The sequence below is a fragment of the Vigna unguiculata genome, chromosome 2 (genome assembly GCF_004118075.2).
Source record: "Vigna unguiculata cultivar IT97K-499-35 chromosome 2, ASM411807v1, whole genome shotgun sequence".
Classification (NCBI taxonomy): domain Eukaryota; kingdom Viridiplantae; phylum Streptophyta; class Magnoliopsida; order Fabales; family Fabaceae; genus Vigna; species Vigna unguiculata.
Window position 1 is genome coordinate 7,490,105 of NC_040280.1, and position 20,744 is coordinate 7,510,848.

General features: G+C 33.4%; 2 protein-coding genes across 6 annotated transcripts; both read right to left on the reverse strand.

Annotated features, from left to right (window-relative positions):
- Nucleotides 1-459: 459 nt before the first annotated feature.
- On the reverse strand, nucleotides 460-6,141 carry LOC114173559 (fluoride export protein 2-like). 4 transcript variants are annotated; one of them, XM_028058039.1, is made up of 9 exons: nucleotides 5,824-6,141; nucleotides 4,618-4,877; nucleotides 4,466-4,509; nucleotides 3,065-3,598; nucleotides 2,899-2,976; nucleotides 2,601-2,699; nucleotides 1,819-2,011; nucleotides 1,231-1,649; nucleotides 460-996 (listed from the first exon to the last, which is right to left on the reverse strand). In XM_028058039.1, exons 4-9 carry the CDS (start codon nucleotides 3,395-3,397, stop codon nucleotides 769-771), a joined length of 1,350 nt encoding a protein of 449 aa, XP_027913840.1. In that variant the 5' UTR covers nucleotides 3,398-3,598; nucleotides 4,466-4,509; nucleotides 4,618-4,877; nucleotides 5,824-6,141; the 3' UTR covers nucleotides 460-768. The 4 variants fall into 4 exon arrangements, with proteins under 4 accessions (XP_027913840.1, XP_027913839.1, XP_027913838.1 ...); XM_028058038.1 differs by lacking the exon at nucleotides 4,618-4,877; XM_028058037.1 differs by having other exon boundaries at nucleotides 4,618-6,141.
- A 1,645-nt stretch (nucleotides 6,142-7,786) lies between these two features.
- On the reverse strand, nucleotides 7,787-14,720 carry LOC114173557 (mediator of RNA polymerase II transcription subunit 23-like). Of its 2 annotated transcripts, XM_028058035.1 has the most exons (7): nucleotides 14,491-14,720; nucleotides 14,336-14,379; nucleotides 13,550-13,649; nucleotides 12,326-13,315; nucleotides 10,217-10,451; nucleotides 9,055-9,272; nucleotides 7,787-7,965 (listed from the first exon to the last, which is right to left on the reverse strand). In XM_028058035.1, exons 1-7 carry the CDS (start codon nucleotides 14,605-14,607, stop codon nucleotides 7,924-7,926), a joined length of 1,746 nt encoding a protein of 581 aa, XP_027913836.1. In that variant the 5' UTR covers nucleotides 14,608-14,720; the 3' UTR covers nucleotides 7,787-7,923. The 2 variants fall into 2 exon arrangements, with proteins under 2 accessions (XP_027913836.1, XP_027913835.1); XM_028058034.1 differs by lacking the exon at nucleotides 7,787-7,965 and having other exon boundaries at nucleotides 8,917-9,272.
- Between the last annotated feature and the right edge of the window lie 6,024 nt (nucleotides 14,721-20,744).

Genomic DNA, 20,744 nt, shown 5'->3' on the forward strand with positions numbered 1-20,744 from the left:
TGATGACCTGCTACCAACTTTGAAGAACTCCAATAGACAGATTCTGCACTTTGAAGAAACCTGCGCCAGCCAGAAGCTTTTGAGGAGAGCTACCCTTGTTACTTGCTACTTTAGGTGATTTGTATAGTTAGACTAGGCAAGTCTAGGTAGTTTGTACATAATTTTTACTTGCTATTGCCAGTTCCTGTGACCAGTTCTAGGCTCTTTTCAAGTTCTGGTTTTTTTAGAACAGATTTGATCATTCTACGTGGTTTGACAGTTCTTAATTCATCTCATGCATATTCTTAGTCATTCAAATATGTCTCATTCATTTGCTGTAATATCTCAATACCATTACATTTCTTGGGCACAAATCGAAGCCTGTGATATTATTGTAACGATCCACCAAAGAATGATTGGCACTTGCAGCATCTTTGCTAATCATGCAGCAAAGTTGATTGAATAGTCAACAATAAGGAGTGCATGAAAACCTTCCATTCAGCTGTATTCACTCCTACAATACCACAATTTTTGTGAAAACTCATGTTAATGATGAATTTATTACACGATTGAAACGTTTTCACACTTCCTCTGTTCGCTTTTTTACATCAAGAAATGACATCTAAGACGTGATCTATCAGCTGAAATTCCCGTTTGACAGCTAATCATAATATTGACAGAACTCACTATGAAGAATAGTATAGACACATTACTCTGCTTCTCTGAACTGCCAACACATTCTCGGCAAAAAAAAAGCGGTTGCCTAAACAAGTTTGCCTTATTCAATTTCTACGTGTCAATGTCAAACCCCTTTGTCCAGACAGGGATGCAGTATATTAGTATTCCCAATGAGAATGAAACACAAACTGTAATAACGGCATAGGTATAGGCTCTCCAGGGATGATTGCTTTCTCTCATTGCATTAAACTCAGCAGCAAAAGTAGAGACAGTGCTCAAGCACCCCATTAGGCCAAACTGTATTCCTGCTACAACAGTATCACAATCTCTGGTCTTCACCTGCATCAGACAAGTAAATAATGTTTATGATTTATGTAATATATAACAGACATAATAAGGGCAAGAATTAATCATGGTACTCTCCAAAGAAGTTCAACAAAAGCCAATTTCCCAACACAGATAAGTCTTACTGTCATATCTAATTCGGAACCTATGAGTCTATGAATTCTAGCATAGAGATTGAGCAATGCAGTTAGAGGGGACTTGAACATGAATGATGACAAAGAAACTTACAGCGTTCTTCACAGTGGAAAGTGCAGCCATAATACAAGCTGCTAATACATTGGCAATTAAAGTCCCGAATGGAATCCATTTAAACAACCCTTCCTTTCCCAATCCACGCCCGTTTAACCTTGCTAAGAACCATCTAATCCACACACCCATGGGTCCAACCATGCAAGCAAACCATAATTGTGCAGCATTACCACCGTGCTTGAACTCAGCCTTTACTAATGCACCACTCACACCCCACAATATGCCTAATATAACCAAGAACATCACCATAACTATCAACTGACGACGGTAGCTGTCTACTTTGCAGTTCATCTTATTAACATCTTTTTCCAAACTAATACCCAGCCGGTGGAGGAGCCACCTAAAACCCTTGGCTGTTTCAATCCCAAATTGGATGGAATATGCAACGAGAAATAAACCTGAAAATTTGTAGTTGTAAAACAAATTCATCTTATCAATTTAGCATCATAAGGAAATAAAATCATCAACTCATCCACTATGGGATAAATTTTGAACCAAAAATAAATAAATTCTATGCTTGAAACAAAATAGCTCAGAACAAAAAATACTATAAATCCACTCGTTTACCTAAAAGAAAGCCAAGTGAAGCGAAGAGCCAATGCCCGGAAACACTGAGTTCAAGCATTTTTTGATTCCAACCACTGAAGGTTGTAAGGCTTCCTAAGTAACCAGTTGTTATTGCTATAGCTAGATGCTCTGACACTTGAGATATGTCTCCTTTGAATACCACACCAAACCAACCCATAAGAAACGAACCAATCTGGAAAGAATGTTAAAATTTGCATTAGATTGTCTGAATCAGCTTCCTCACGAGTGAATACCAAAATTTCCTAACAGTACTTCTAAGTTTTAAGTTTGGACTTTGAAGCTTCGACACGATGGTTATATATGGAAAAAGTAAAATCGAATTTGCATTATACATAAAGGAATCTAGTGTCCCTCGGCACCAAATTTAAGAAGTAGGACAGATTAATTCTACTATAACAAGATTTAAAAAACTGCTCAATGGTGTATGTACACTGTAGATTAAGGATTTAAGAAGTGAAAATACAAAGTCAGATAATCTTCTGTAACGAGAAAGGGAATAACTACTTGACGCTCAAGAGTCAAACATTGCTATTTTGATAGACTCTATCTTTAAAGGTGGCACAAAATTTCTCTCTTGTTTGAAAAACAATAGATTTTAAGAATTTAACATACATTGTTCTTTTAAGCAAGTTACTACCATAATGTCTGAAACTTATGTTCCTGGTCATCAAAACAACCCTGGAGTGTTAGTCTTTGTGAACCCATCAAAATTTCTTGGTAACCAAGACGCAAAAATATTGAAGATGGAAAAGGGAACACACCATATTAGCAGGAAGATCAACATAAAGAATGGTTTGGTCGCTTGTCACATGGGCAACCCTAGGGCCAAATAACTTCTGCAGTAAATATCTCGTTAAGACCTGCATATTGTTTTTACGGTTTGTGTATTAGAATTTTGTGGATAACTGCATGTCATAATATAAATTTGACCATAAAAAGGGTATCATTGTCACGGCTGAAATTTGCCATAGCCTCTCATTCAGCAATAGAATTCTGAATTGAAACAATGGCAAATACCAGTAATCCATTATGCACCAGCAAAAGTTTAGGAGATATTACCCCAAGAATTCCAAAAACCGCTAAATGAACCAAACATGAAGTATAGTCCAGGAACTCTGGCAAACCTTTAGGAAGGTCCTGAAAATAGATCATATGGTTAATTAATAACCAAATCACAGAAACCAAAAATCTCGGGACGACATGAAAATCAAACGTTGAAGCTCACATGTTCTATGTCTTCAGAACGTACAATTCCATCAGTGGAAAGAGGGGAAAGGGATGTGAAAGCAGGAGGCAAAGGCCTAACAGAGGAATTGGGATGCGATCTGTGTTCCTCTGGAATGGAAACGACAGCTTCTTTCTCTGACCTGTTGTCAAAGGACAAACGGAAACTGTTGCTCTCACTAAACCTCTTGCTTCTAAGAGCTCGATCTCCAATGTCTCCAGCCTCTGAAACACTCTCATTCTCACCATCATTATCTGTATGATAGCTTACGTGACTTGATATGCTTAATGAACGTCTTCTGATTGAAGAACCCCCACTGTTCATTCTCTCCATGTAAACAACAACACAACCACAACACTTTGTCTAACCACCTTAAACCGCGTTGAACACCCAACTAAATACCAGGTTGACTCATGCAGCTGCCACCAATACAAACCTCATGGAATTGTGGAAGAGGTAATGTGTGGTCACGTGACTGATTGGTCGGAGAGAAAATTTTTGGTAGTACAGAGAGGGGTTATGGTGAGGGAGAATCTGTGTACGGTGATAGAAAATTATGAATGGAGAGGAACATGAAAAATAAATAATTTCTACCTCAACATTAAAACAAACACATTATAGTCAATTTAATACAGGATGATGCACATGCGTAAGAAAGCAGTTTTCCTGACACAAGCGATTACTAATGACAAGTAAAAAACGTATGGGAACTAGACTAAGAAAAAAAAAAGATAATATAAGTTATGGGAAATTAATAATCAATGATGTCACAGAAACTGTACTGGCTACTTGGTGAATATATGTAGGCCAGGGATACAAATTCAATGGTTATTGTTTTATGTCATCTTTTGTTTTATGTCATCTTTAGTTAAAATTCATCTTCTAAAAAAATTAATGTGATAAATTTCTATAAATTAACTTGTTAATAAGTTAACTTTAACTTATAGACAAGTTTAATTCAACTTTTCTTTGTCGAAGAACTTTATCAAATCATACCCCAAATATTGTAAAATATATGTTTGTTTGAAGCAATTTATCCAATCAGACCCTAAATATTGTAAAAATCAAGAGAAAAAATTCTCACATTTCCTATTCACCAACCTTGGGAAATAAATAAAAACGATGAAATGGAAAAGAATCATTCAGAACTAAGTACAATAAGTAATTCAGAAAACAAAGCGCTCCAGAAACTATAATAGTTATGACAATTATTATTATGCAGATGAAGAATAAAACCATTCGAACATTTCAATATCGAAAAAAACATATAACCACGTTTGCATAAACCATTGAGTGAAAGCAGTTCTTCACGTCAAAAAATCATCTGTGCAAACGTGATAAACTCTCAAAGTTCCAGCAGCAAATTTAGAAAAACGTCATAATCAGTGCGAGAGAACTTACGGTGGTTCACGAAGTGACTCTTCGGGTTTGTTGCGGCTATTTCGCTGTGAAAATGAAAGGAGAAGCATCAAGAAAGAAAAGAAGAAGTAGTAGTAGTAGTAGTAGTAGTAGTAGAAGAAGAAGAAAACGAAGAAGAGTAGAAGAGAAAATACGCCGAGTCCTAAGTAGAGGTTAAAGAGATCGAGAATGGGGCCACGAGCAGGGTGGAACTGGAGAGAACGTGAAGGTGTTGACCCGGCCCGATTTTGGCCCGATTTATACGGGCCGGGCCGGGCTGGCCCGCAAGGGTGAAACGGGTTACACTTTTGAACCCGGCCCGCAAGCTGGCGGGCTGGCCCGCGGGCTTTTTTCCATATGTTACATTTTCAGTCCAAAATCAGATTTCAACAAAATTATTGCAACAAAAACAACCCTGCAGTATATAATATAACTGATCACAAAACAAACAACCCTACAATATATATAAATGACATTTTGCTCTCTGCAAGTCATCAAGACACTGTTGCAACATCAATAACAAGTCTGAATTAGAGTACTTTAGGCATGGAGCATTACCAAAGTGCAAACAGTTACATAAAAAAAAACAGAAGCATTAATTATGGATGAGAGGTTGTATAATTTGTTTGGCAACATGTGCTGCAGAAGCATCTAAATAAACCCTCCAAATCAATAGGAGCATCTTCTGAAATCTCCCCATCATCAAACCCCGGTAGAGATGCCTCAAACAAATTAGAGTTCAGAACAGTTAAAAAGGAGGTGGCATTATAGTTCTACATCAAATATACTGCAGTGTATAAGCAAATTTCAGTTTAAGTTAATGCCAAACAACTCAATCCCAGCTTTGCAAACACGGCACATACAACTTTGCAACTTGGTACTTTCTATCATATAATTCAATCATTAATGAAGAACATATTTTTGTCTCAAGGATGATAGAACAATATGAAACAGTGGCAGTATTTATTTGATCACAGTGCAACGATGAAATACATGTTCTCCACATATCTCCAACATGATTACAGATAAACAGACAAACAAAGAAAACAACCACCACAACTATCAGCCTATCACACAGTCAGATAAAAAATAGTAACACTAGAAAAACAAGAAAAAAAGAAATGAACATCACCACCACACCAACTACGAAATTGAAATTGGGGGAAAATTTAACCAACAACAGCACAACAATTATGATTCACAGAATGGGTCCAATCCAAACAAGGACAAATCGCAGCAACAACAACCACACATACACCACAACTTCCAATTACAGGAAACCAATTTTAGGGTTACGAAAATCATAAATTTAGGTTACAAATTGAAAGAAAAGGGAACCAGAACGCAAATTACAAACAAACCTGTGTTCGTGGTGGTCGTGGCGGTTGAAATCGTTCGTCAATCGCAGTCCGATGGTGGCGCTGCTGCCCCTGCCAGCGACGTGGTGGATGTCACGGTGGAGGAGAAAGGAGACGCCGTGAATGGCCTGCACTCTGCCTTCGTGTTTCTTGGCCAGCGACGTGGGTGGATGAGAAACGCGGGTGCTCTCTTCTGGTTTCCCAAAACGCGGGTGGTGGAGGAGGAGGAGAAGAGAGTGTGAGAGGAATGAAGGAATAAGTCTGACACAGAGTAGAGAAGAGACTTAAAAAAGATTAAACACTCCACCCACCTCCTGCCGCTACACTGCATCTGCACATGGTTTTTTTTATTCATTAACTTATACGGCCCGCGGGCTGGCCCGTTTTAGCCCGTAGGCTGGCCCGTCGGGCCAGCGGGCTTCACGGGCCGGGCTGTCATGGGTTGGCGGGCTGAAATTCTTGGTCCGGCCCATGCTTTTTCAGTCGGGCTGGCGGGCTGGTCCGTCGGGCCTGGCCCATTTTGTCATCCCTAGTCGCTGATTCGTGATTGATCCATTCTTCGCCTCTCATTCAATTGGAGTGTGCAATCAAGATTCTTTATATATACTAGTATGAGACCCGTGCCTACGCACGGGTCGTTTTTTTTTTTTTATAATTTAGATTAAAAAATTAATATTTTTATTGTTATATTTGAATAAATTATTTATTTATATTATTATATTTTATTATTACAATTACATATATGATATTTAAATAATAAAATAAAAATTAAATAATTAATTATTTTTTTTATAATTAGTTAATTAAGAGTACATGGAAGTTAATGTAATGTTAAAATTTTAAATAAAGGAACATTTAGTTATAGTGAAATTAAAACAATAATAATATTGGAAGGTTTTTACATATGGAATAAGAAAAATTAAGTTAAACTTAAATTATTTTGAATAAAGAGTAATATTCAAATATGAATAAAGTGAAAACATTGTAATCTTATTAAAAATTTAACATGAATTCAACGTTAAAGTTAAAAAAGAAATACATAAGATATTGTTATTAATATAGACATTGACTCTAAGTTAATTATTTGATTTGTACGCACATATTTTATTATTAGAGTGGTTAGTTATAATATTATATTAAAATAAAATGTATATGTACATAAAATGTAGGTATATTGTGAATTTTGGTCCCGTGCAAAAGTATTGTCCATACATGAAGAGTCAACTTAAACAAATGAAAAAAATGTATATATATATATATATATATATATATATATATATTGTGAGATGATATTGTCCTTATTAAAAAAAGTAAGAGTAACCTGGAATTGATGTTAAAAATTTTAAACAAAAATACATGTAGACGTCGTTATCAACGTAGACATTAAATTTATAATAAAATTTAAACATAATACAATTTTTTTTTATAATTTAGATTAAGAAAATTAATATTGTTATATTTATATATGAATAAGAAAGGAACACAAGGCAGGGAGCCCTATACAAACTACCCTTTATCATAACTATCAATAGTTCACATGCACAAGTCAATGGCATTGGCAATACCCACCCACTTCCAACCCTTATTCTTGATGTTATCATTATGGATCTAATTGTCCATTTAATTTACTCTCCATTACCCAATTAACCAAATCCCATGACATTTGTTAGATATATATATATATATATATATATATATATATATATATATATATATATATATATATATATATATATATATATATATATATCACATTAATTAGGGAAACACAACGTTTATTGTTTATTAGAGAAAATAGATATTGTTTGATATAGGTAGATATTGTTAATATTGTTTATTACAATATCTTCTATTTACCATATTTATGTTTGGTTGCCATATATACTTGTATTACTCTTTATTATAAATACATTCACCATATGTGTATTTTAGACACAAGGGAGATTAACCCTATACAGTTTTTCTCAATATTCAAAAACATTAAACTCAAATTCACTATAAATACTAACACCTTGCAGGTTTGGATATTGAGACCAACAATTGGCATCAGACGTCAGCCACATGGCCTCTACCATCTCTCTCCATCAACACTTGTATGTGTATCTACCATTTCTCCAATGATGATTCATGAGCAATTAGGATATCCTAGATTGACAAAATTGTAGAAGATGGCGCCAAGTGTAAGCTTAAATTGTAGGTCAGGTCAATTAGATAAATACATTCGTCACTCTTTTCTAATAGCATTAATAACAAGTTTTGTCTCCTTTTTTTCTTATACTGTAATACTTGGGATCCTGCTCATACTGTTACCTCTTTGGTTTTAAATGTGTTTCCTTTATTGATGATTATTTTTAATGTACTTAGATTTGGTTGATGAAAAATCAATCAAAGTTGTTTTCTATCTTCCACACATTTGACAATGAAATTGGAAAACAATTTGGTATATCCATGTGATTTTTGCACTTAAAATGCCTAGGAATACTTGTCCCACGAATCCTAACAGTTCATGACATCCAATGGTATTCTTTATAGTCATGTCCCTTATCATTTTATAAACCACTTAGACCCTTCTTCATAGTCATGTTCCTCATCATTTTTGGGAGCATGTTGTCCTAATAGCATGTTATCTCATTAATTGAATGTCATCATTTGTCTTAATGATCATGTAACTCATTTTGTGCTTCTTCCCCATTCTCCTCTATACGGTTTTTCCCCACATGTTTTTGGTTCAACATGTTTGAATATAACCTCACACCTAATCAAGATAAACTCTCTCCTTAGCCTTTCAAATGTGTCTTTTCGGGATATCATTGCTCTCAAAAAGGGTAACAAACAATGTTTTCGGTTTATCTTATCTAGTATGTTGTTTTTGCTATCTTTTTCATTAAGTTTGTCCATTTTTTACTTGTTCCTTCTAACCAGGACATATGCAGTCACTTCTCCTCCTTTCTCAATCTTCTTTCATCACCACCAAATGACTCTGCCAATCCTAGGGATGTTTCTCCAACAACTCTTCAAATATACCAATGTCATCTACAATTTAATGTTTGTCCATAATGGAATCAAGATAAATTGCATTCTTGATAAGAATTTGGAGGCCAGAAAAAATGTGTAATTTACAGAACATTAGAAAATGTTTTATGTTTGGATCACAAAAAAAGTAGATCTACAGTTTACTGTCTGTCCATAATGGAAGCAAGATAAAATAACAAGGTTTTTCTTATAATTAACTACCTTTCTAGGATCAGTGTTCAAAGCATTCATAACTTGCTCAATTCGAATTATCTGTGCAAGCAACCAGGTCACATGATTGGTCTTAAGTATATGATGATCACCCTCTGTAAGTCGTGAAACCAGCTTGTCCACAAAATCAACAAAATCAATGCACCCACTTTTAATAAGAAAATAGAATATATCAGAGAAGACCAACCAATCCTGCCAGCAATTTATCTCTGCAAGATATGTACAGAATCAGCTTTGGAATATGATAACAAAAGTCTCCCTAAAATCAATCATTTTCCTTTGGGATAAATGAATATTATATTCTTAAAGTTTAGAAGAGGAGAGAATATACATCATAGAGTGGAGAAGATCAGTACGTAAAAATACTCCTAATTAGAAAAAAGATAAAAGAAAATAGGCAAACAAAGTAGTGCATAGCTGTCCAATCTCTTGCAGTAAACATCAGCATAGAACCAGAGAGAGGCCATAAACTAATCTAAAGAACAAAATCTGAAAGGGAAAAGACAGTATGAAAATAAGGAACTCCTGTCCCAACCAAATGCTCCAACAAATCTGTACACTCATTTCCATATAATCATTTTTTATGTAACAACATATTTCATTAAAGGGAACAGCTGAAAATGGGAAGACAGGAAATCCTCCACAAACTAAAAAAATTAAACAAAACCAAAAAAAAGGAGTCAAGAGGAAAGCTAAGAGGATGCAGTGGATTAATATTTTAAAACATTTTGAAAGACTTTTCTTTTTATAAAAACCAAGTTTTATGAGCCCATCAAGACTTTCAAAGATATGAATAAGTCTAATGGTATACAATTAAGACAATTTGGATATTTTAAGGAGGGTACTGCAATTCAGTCGTATTGAATTCAGATCGTTTACAAATAATAAAAGTTTGTTGGTATTGATTTATCAACTTGATGGGGAATGTTTCAAGAATCATAGACAATTAGGAGGTCAAAAATATCTCTGAATATATTTATTCTTTAGATATTTGCTAACCTGGTATTTGTTATTGCCCTTTTTAAGCATAGTCGTTTACCCATAAGATGGAGATTAGTGAATGTACAAAATACAACAATTAATGTGCATCAGCACTCTATGTACAACACAGCTAATGCACACAGTTATAAATAGCGAGATAAAAGATTATTGCCTGAATTTGTCATTTTCAATAGTTCAACAATTCTATCAATAGTTGCTTCACAGATCATCTCTGAAGAAAAAACAGCACCAGCCGTTGGCACTGGAGATGAAAGCCTATAGCAAGGCGCCAACACCAGCACACGTCTCCACCAATCAGGTGATGGTGTAGTACGAAGAGCATGCCTTATACAACGTACCGCTCTCTCCCAGTCCAAACTTCCCTTCTGAATAGAGGTTGCGATATCCTATAGACAGCATTAAGTGACAAAATTACCAATTCAGGACAAATTCTCATAGTGTGTAAAATAGCTTGGTTAGATGCAGTATGTTGCAAACAATATTTGCATACCTGTCAACTACATTCAAGTAACTAAAAGAAATAAATGCGCAGTTGTGAAAATACATTCCAATAAAACAGATATTAGACAGGAAACTAGAAGAATTTAAATGAGAAAAGTCATTGGACTTTCCATGAGAATTAATCATACAAACAAGAATAATGAAATAGTGAAAAGAAGGCAGGTAAACAAATCCCATCAATCATAAATAAAAAATGGATTGTAGAAATTAAACATTAGCAAATGTCCATACACAATAGATGAATCAAACCAATATAGCTATTTCATATTGTTGAAATGAAAGAGAGACATAGGCCGAATCCCTAATGTGTATTGAGCACATAGGGTTATGCATTTATAAATAGGAAAATATAAAGATATGGGCCGAAGCCCATTATATATGACACATATCAAGGAGGTGAAGTCATACATAAAAACAAAAATAATAAACATATAAGCATTTATATATTTAATTACAATATGATTGCCAGAGGATAGAACTCACAATAGATAAAGCCATAAAGCAAAGCATCACTATTACACATCAATTAAGTCTACACCTCCAATTGTTTGTTCACAATTTAAGAACTTGTGTGAAACCATCTAACTCTTTCATGCACGAGGATGTTCAAAACAAAATAGCAATCAAATAACCAGTTGTGAGATTCACAACTCTTTCCTCTTCTAAATAACAAAAATAAGAACCATATTTCATACTGAAGTTATGAACAACGCTACAGTTTGTGCATGGAAGTATAGAAAACTCATTGGTTCAAAGAGCCTATGCTAGTTGATGGATGTCACAAACCACCACTTATCAAAAGCCTTTTCAAATAAAATATATGATCACAATGAATAATTTGAGCTTAAGAATACACAATCCTCATAATTTTTTACTTAAATCTGCTATCACTAATCAAATAGTAGTCACAAAACCGTTAAGTGAAATTCAAAAGTAGATTAAACTGAGGCATATCCTGAATCAACAACTTCACTCTAAATGGGAATTGTTGAACTACACAGAAGAGAAAGACACTGATCTGAAAACATGTATTTCTGGGACAGCACGGATACTTTATTTATAGTGAGAAAATGGAAGCAAAACAATAAATAGAGGAGATTTGATATACTTAATAATGCAGATATGACACGGGAATAAATAAAACCATTACTAATAATACATATATGGTATAGATATTCTTTATTATACAAGATATGCTCCTTATTTCAATAATTGTAAAAAGAACGTCTAGGAAAAAAAAAATAAAGACACTACAACTCAATATAAGCAGCATAGCAAAATAAAGACAATGAAATGGGAAACTTTCATTCTATCACCAAATGGACTGCATACACGTCTAATAATTAAAATTAAATTCATCAGAATTATTATAAGCATTCCCAGGCCCTTATTTTTTGTATTCAACTCTTGATTGACTAAGTGGTTACTTCCTAACTACTGATGCCTCAAAATATTGCAGTTAAAATTTCAGTACAAGTAATGGAGTAGAAAACAATCATTATTATATCCATCTTTTCAACAACAGATAGAAAGTGTTTTTGTAAGTATCTATCTATGTTGTCTGAATTACAAGATATCATGAGTGAAGCAAGTTCTCAAAGAAATCTGTCACGTACTTAATAGCATATGCTTCTATGCTTAACTAGTCCTCTGACAATTTTCCTGAACATGATACTGATGATTATAATAGTACTTGGTATTTAAAAACATGCTCATACATCACTAAAAAACATCTTGAAATGGAAATGAGATCCATCACCTCTCCATGCAATGGTTCTCCAAGTACACTTGAATATGTAATTGGTGATAGTCGCATGTGGGTTGCAGCTTCACCTGAAACAGTAGGTGTCGTCTGACTCAGGATCCGATGAGTCCCAAATGTAGGGCAATGAAGATGCTGATCTAACATTTGCATGTGCATAGCCATCATATCTCGTCTCCTATGGATCTCCAAGATTAGAGTAAACAATGCTTCATCATCAGGAATATTCTCTATGAATTGCAAATCACTACGTAACAATTCATAAAAGGGTACCCGACATTTTCCCTCATCAACTAAAAGCCAAATCACATCCAAACAACTGTGTAGCCACGCAATCACAGCTTTGTCAGGTCTCCATGATTTTATAACATCAGATTCATTGATTCCCTGTTGCCTCTGGTCCCAATTCACCAACCAATTTAGCATATGGTTGAAGATTTCCGCATAAGTCAGTGGTTTTAAACTGAACTCAAGACCAATTAAAATAATCTTGCAACATAGCTGACGAAGGCTACTATTACTGATATCATTATTTCTAACAGATGAACCACCTCTTAGTTTAGATTGTTGACCAGCAGAGGAAATATCAGATGATTTGACAGGAGACATAGCTGCACATGATAATGGTTCAATAGTTGACTGAGCAGGGGAGCCAATAGCATGAACAGATGTCAAAGGAGATGCAGGATTTGAAGACTGAAAATTAGAAGAATTAGCAATCGTGCTTGGAGGTGGCAGCATTCCCGTCTGTGATAAGCTCGATGAGGAAACAGTTGGCACTGCTTGACTCGGCTGACCAACGGGCAACTCTGCAGAAGAAACCGAAGAAAGAAGGGACTGGAGAAGCGAGTCCCAGTTAATGCATCCAATACCACACAAGCTCCGTAAAACAAAAAGAAGAAAGTCTGCCCTTGGGCCATGGCCACTACACTGCACTACAAGCGATATAAGAATTGCTTCTGTAACAGAGCGTAATTGATCTTGGTCCTGCAAAGAAACCACGTCATCAACAAATAAACAACATCAACCAAGTTTTTACCACATAGTGAAGTCGACTACACAAATCAATCAACGCCACAAATTTTGTAGTAGATCACGCTTATGGACAAACTATTAGTCACTCAATCCTTCTAAAATAAAATAAAATGTCATATTCCCCTTTAAATTAAAACAAACCAAAGCCAACACAACAAAAATTGCACCGTATAATTTCAAACTCACAGGAAACTGGCTCTGGAGTTGCTCAAAATCTAGAATGAATTGCTCATTTGGTGGAGGAAGCTCCCGATTAAGTGCGTGTACACGTTTCTGGGTCTTGTTCCTGAAAGTAATCATTCCAACTTTGAAAAATTTAAGAAGGCGAAAAACACAAAACAAAAGCATAACACACAACCCTACTCATCATTATGCCTATTCTTGGAAGCCAAAATAAGAAAAAATAACTAAATAAGTTTTTTCCATAAGAAAATTTTAGTTAAAATTCATCTTCTAAAAAAATTAATGTGATAAATTTCTATAAATTAACTTGTTAATAAGTTAACTTTAACTTATAGACAAGTTTAATTCAACTTTTCTTCGTCGAAGAACTTTATCAAATCATACCCCAAATATTGTAAAATATATGTTTGTTTGAAGCAATTTATCCAATCAGACCCTAAATATTGTAAAAATCAAGAGAAAAAATTCTCACATTTCCTATTCACCAACCTTGGGAAATAAATAAAAACGATGAAATGGAAAAGAATCATTCAGAACTAAGTACAATAAGTAATTCAGAAAACAAAGCGCTCCAGAAACTATAATAGTTATGACAATTATTATTATGCAGATGAAGAATAAAACCATTCGAACATTTCAATATCGAAAAAAACATATAACCACGTTTGCATAAACCATTGAGTGAAAGCAGTTCTTCACGTCAAAAAATCATCTGTGCAAACGTGATAAACTCTCAAAGTTCCAGCAGCAAATTTAGAAAAACGTCATAATCAGTGCGAGAGAACTTACGGTGGTTCACGAAGTGACTCTTCGGGTTTGTTGCGGCTATTTCGCTGTGAAAATGAAAGGAGAAGCATCAAGAAAGAAAAGAAGAAGTAGTAGTAGTAGTAGAAGAAGAAGAAGAAGAAGAAGAAGAAAACGAAGAAGAGTAGAAGAGAAAATACGCCGAGTCCTAAGTAGAGGTTAAAGAGATCGAGAATGGGGCCACGAGCAGGGTGGAACTGGAGAGAACGTGAAGGTGTTGTCGATGTAGCTGGTCGCTGATTCTGTGATTGATCCATTCTTCGCCTCTCATTCAATTGGAGTGTGCAATCAAGATTCTTTATATATATTTCTGGTTCAAGGTAATGAAACTACGATGTGCTAAAGTTGAACTGGTACTCGGAATTGCGCCACTGAGGGAAAACAATTTGGGTTATTCAATGTGATTGGGATGGATCCTAAAACGGGTCGGGTTGGGTTTTTTTATTTCTTTTTTATTTTTTAGTCTACGAGTATGGAAAAAAAAAAGTGGAAAGATGAGAATGTGAAAAAAAAAAAAGTAGGTACTTTTTAAAGTATGCTGGGAAAATGTGAAATATGTGTAGTTATGTATGTCTGGGATAATGATTGAAATTTATACAACGTTTTTAAAAAAAATATATAATTATTAATCTAAAAATTTGAAGCATTATATAGTTATAGATATATAATATGTAGATAATGAGAGAGTTTTGATTTTGATTAGTTGTTTTTTGTTTTATAAAATTTAAAATCGTTTGAGTCCTTATATAATATATGAATTTTGGTTTTAATTTGTGTAAATAATTTTCTTTGATTTTCATCATTTTGAATTTCGAAATTACTAATTTTGTTCTTAATATCCCTTTTAGGGCATTATATACTTATATACTAATATACTAATTATTACAATTTGAAGTAATTATATACTAATATACATAGTGAATCAATAGATTTCACATAATGTTAGAAAACGAAAGTATAATTTTTAATTTTAATAGTCTGAAAATAAAGTAAATGGTTTACTTTTATTTATAGTTTTCCTAAATACATTCAATCAAATTATCAATCAAATTGGATTATAGAAATGGGTAAAAATTCATTTAGAAATATTATTTAGAAATATTGGTAAAATCAATAAAATATGATGCACCTTAGAATTAAAAAAAGTTGAATCACTTTTTTTTATCATAGTTTTTATTAAGAAGTGTCAAATTGGTTCTCTAATTTTTTTTTTCCATCTGTTTGTTTTTTTAATGATTCAATTTTGTTTGCCATCAATTTTGACCTTGACCAAACGGTGTTAGTCAATGTCACATGTCGATTTAAAGTTTTTTTATTTTTTTGATTTTTTTATTTTTTTAACTTTGTTTTTACACATGTCACTCTACATTTGTGGTACGTGACAAAATAATTCAATTTGATCCCTATATTTGTTTTTAGTTTCAATTTAGTCCCAATTTTTGTAAAAATTGAAGTAATGTTGTCCCTCCTTATATTGAGACTCAATTTACTTTTTGTATAATATTCTTACTAAAATTGACATTTTTATTAAATATTTGTAGAAATATTTTTAAACAATTTTTTTTGTTTTTAGTTTTATTATTAATCAAAGTTAAACCCCAAACATAATTTCAATAGTTAATCATTTTGCCATCATATATAAAGGCATCAAGTGTACCATATACTACAAATTTACTAAAGATTAAAAATCAAATAACTTGTCACACATAAGTTTATGAATGAAACTTAAAGTTCAAAACAAAACCAAATTTTAAAGTTTCGTGTAGAACTTAAAGTTCATTTCAAAATATTTCTAGAAATATTTAATAAAAATGTTAATTTTAGTAAGAATATCACCATAAAATTTATACAAAAAGTAAATTGAGTCTCAATTTAAGGAGGCACAATATTGTTCTACTTTTACAAAAATTAGGACTAAATTAAAACTAAAAACAAATATAGGGACCAAGTTAAATCATATTGACACGTAGCACAATTGTGAAGTGACATGTGTAAAGAAACTAAAGAAAATTCAAAAAAAGTCAAAAAAAATTAAAAAAACCACAAATTAACATGTGGCGTTGACTTTAACACCATATGGTCAAACTAAAGACAAGAACCAAATTGAATCATTTTTTGAAAAAATCAAGACCAAATTGTAACAAAAAATAATTAGATGACTAATTTGACACTTATTGACAAAAACAAGGACCAAAAAGTAATTTAACCTAAAAAAATCAATAAAGTAAACCATATAAATATAAAGAAATGAAAAAATTATTTGGTATAAGGGAAATGATATTTTGACACCATTATTTGATTCACTTTTGACACCACATGTGCTTTCATTTTAAAACAATTTTGATTTTTTTTCAATTGTGGACAGTGGGCAATTTGGAATCGAAAAACCAAAAGGGGTGTCATTCCATTTGAACCCAAAAAAAAAAAAAAACTAGCTCTCCTCCCTTGCGAAACCATAGCCCCAATTCTCTAATTTCTCTTCCTATCACCATCATCATCTACCTCCGTACACACAGACGACGACGACGGCAACGACTTTATCGCTAGTTCCTAACAAACAAATAAACTAATTTCACCGAAGTTTCGTCATTGGTGTCATCCTTTGTTTATACTTTTGAGGCCCCAATTGCGGGTATTAGTTCATCTTTACGCATTTCATATTTGTAGTTTAGTTTTATTTGTGCTCTTTCCTCCCCATTTGACCACACATTTCATATTTATTTTGTTCTGCAGAAGGGCGCATCATTGAAGCCTTTGATGATGATACATTTGTTTTGTATGAATGAAGCAAACCGTCCATTTTTTATTCTTTTTTTTTGTGTTTGTTGTTTCGACGATTGGATTAGAAGAATGACATAAAAAAATGATGGAAAACCTATCAAACATATATGGTAATCCATGTGCAAATAAGTGGGGAGCTAGAAAGAACTTTTTGTACAGTCTACCAAAACTTGGAAAATTAAACTTTTATGTTATACACGAAGTTACATGTATTTGTTATGGATCATAGTAATCAGATTTAATGGGTTATCATCCCAAACTAATTAACTAGCTTGAGTGATCTCCAAAAGAAATGACATAAAACTTGTCAAACATATCTGGTGATTCATGTGCAAATACATGGGGAGCTATGAATGACTTTTTGTACAAGTCTACCCGAACTTGGAAAATTAAACTTTTATGTACACATGAAGTTACATGTACTTGTTATGAACCATAATAATTAGATTTAATTGGCTATCAACCCAAAGTATTTAATTATCTTGACTGGTCTCCAGAAGAAATGACACAAAACATGTCAAACATATATGAGGACCCAATTAATTATATGAGGATAAAAAATGACACGAAATAATTATGTTCAAAGGACAAAAAGTGGCCTTAACCCCTTTGTCACCACGAGAGGTTAGTGAGGACCAAGTCAAACGAGAGCAAGAGAGAAAGGAAGGAAGAGAGAAAACAAGAGTGGAAGAGAAAAATTCTGAAAAAGGAAAGAAAAAGAGTGGTAAAAGTGAAAAAAAAAAGAGTGGTAAAAGTCTTTTCTTGAAAGAAAAAGAGGTAAACAAAGTGGAAGTAACAAAGCAACATTTATATTTGCTTATGCCTAACAATATTTGTTTGTCGTCAACACAAGTTTATTTGTCTTTAGGTATGGAGCAACTTCTTAAGGAATATGAGGATGTCTTTCTTAAAGACATTCCATATGGTTTACCTATGCTAGGAGGAATTGAGCAAAACACGGATCTCATTCCGGGTTCAAAGAGACCAAAGAGATACAAAGGCAAGTGGAACAACTTATGGAGACATGATGGGTTCGAGAAAGCTTTAGTCTGTGTGATATGTCAAACATTATTGTTCCTAAGAAAGATGGATCATGAAGGATGTGCGTGACTGTTGAGCTATTAACAACATTACCATTAGGTATAGACATCTTATTCCTAGACTTAAATACTTGCTTGATGAAATGCATGGTGCTTGTTATTTTTCAAAGATAGATTTGAAAAGCAGTTACCACCAAATTCAAATGCGAAAAGGAGATGAATGGAAAATTGCTTTCAAAACTAAATTTGGTTTGTTTGAATGGATGGTTATGCCCTTTGGCCTAATTAATGCACATAGTACTTTTATCATATTGATGAACCACGTGTTGCAAAATTTCTATAGTAAATTCGTAGTTGTATACTTTAATGATATATTGATTTATAGCAAAACACTTGATGCACACATGTGTCATGTAAGAGAAGATTTGGAAGTACTTTGAAAGGAAAAATAATATGTTAACAAGGAAAAATGTAATTTTATACATTTTTTAAATTAGATTTTTATTTTATTTATGTATATTTAAAATATGGGAAATCAAAATTTTATATGTGGATCACACTCGTATCCGCACGTCTGAACCGAAAACATCACAAATTCCCTATCCCAAAATTGCAATCCACTAAACCCTAAATCCTCTTATGTCTTCTTTCTTTATGATTGATTGATCCAAGGTAAGTCTAACTTCTAATGTGAATGATGTTTGTCCTTTCTCCTTTCGTTATTTTTTTATAGTTTTAATTCTTTTATTGGATTTTGTTTGAGCAGAACGTACAATGGTTTACTTGTGGCATATGATCATCTTTCGATTCATTCATTTGTTGGATTTTCTTTCAGAGAACGAAAAGTGGTGCCACTGCTGCACTAGTGGATGTGTTTAGGGGTTCCTTAGAGATTAAGATTGACGCCACTGAATTGCGTGTTGGAAAGTTCGTTAGTGTTATAAGGTATGTAATGTTTCGTTCAAGTAACTCTCACCTTTTCAAGACTATAAACTCTCAGTTTGCTTACTAGATTTGGGTCAATCATCTCATGTAACTCACCATTTAGTTCATAATTCAACGCCCATAAGTGATGAATGGGGATAGATTATCCTTGGCTTAAGAGTTATATTTCTAAATAAAACTACTTTCTCCATGAACTAGTTGTAACTATTATTATTATTTATTCATATCACATTAATCTCCACCTCTCTCCAGTTCACTATATCTTGGAAACAACTAGTTACTAATAGCCACTTGATGTTGGACTTTGAAGTTGAGCGTCATATTTCATTTTTATGCAAATGTCATTGTCAATTCAACTTCTACATTCTAATTCATTTTATAAGACTTTTCACCACTTTCTTCAACCTTCTTTCAGCGAAAATCTCAATTTCTTAACTTTTTTCACCATGTTATAGCCTCACTATTGCAAGATATTCATGGAAAGTGGCTAATATTTATCAGAACATCTCATTCATTTTTTTTAATAAGATTTCTCTTTGTATATGACAGACAAACCTGAGAATTTTTTTAAGTTAAGTTTTGATAGAATAAATGTCATATGAGTACTTTAATTTCTTAATTGCTTGAAATTTAAAAAAAACTTATACGTGATGTGTGAGTCTTTTATATGAATATTTATGTTGTAACATCCTGGTTGGATATTACTAATTTAAATAAAATACAATAGAAATAAATACAAACTCACATTTATTATAACTTATCTTCCCAAAACATGGGAAATTTAAATTTTTATTACATCGCCAAACACTCAAAATCCACAAAAATATAAATATTGAATACAAATTTCAAGTCTGATAACATAAGTTTTTACAAAGTCTTTAAAATTCAAAAAGCGATAAAACTTTGTAAAAAGATTTCCCACGCTAGCCTTGCTCCGGCTCTATCCCTCACCACCACCACCTGCAACATCATTTGCTCCCATGTAACAAATTACATGATCATCACCAAACACAAGCAGATAGGATGAGTTAACATATATATATATATATATATATATATATATATATATATATATATATATATATATATATATATATATATATATATATATATAAAATTCAAATATACGCACACACACATCAAAGGAACATTATCCTTTGATTCCATACCACATGGTCACCACCATGTTATCCATGTTCTACGTCTTTAGATGAATAACTTAAGATGTCCTTTGCTGTCACACCTACAAGCCACAGCTTGTAGAACACGTGCGGGAAACCTACTATGGACTACACTCCATAACTCCAGGTGGAGTTTCCAATACGAACCATAGTTCGTAATGTCCCAAGACTACCAAACTTGTCAACCAACATTGAAGAGGGCAATCTTTTTGGATCCATCCCTATGAGCCACAACTCGCACACTCACACTGGAAACACTCGCCAATCCGAGCCACAACTCATGGAATGCTCGTGTTCATCCGCCATCCCAAGCCACAACTCAAGAGATGTCATTTCGAGTCACAACTCAAGGAATTCCATGTGTTTACCCACTATCCCGAGCCATAACTCAAGGGATACCGTTATGAGCCATAACTCAAGGAACACTCCAACAAGTCGATCTTTAAA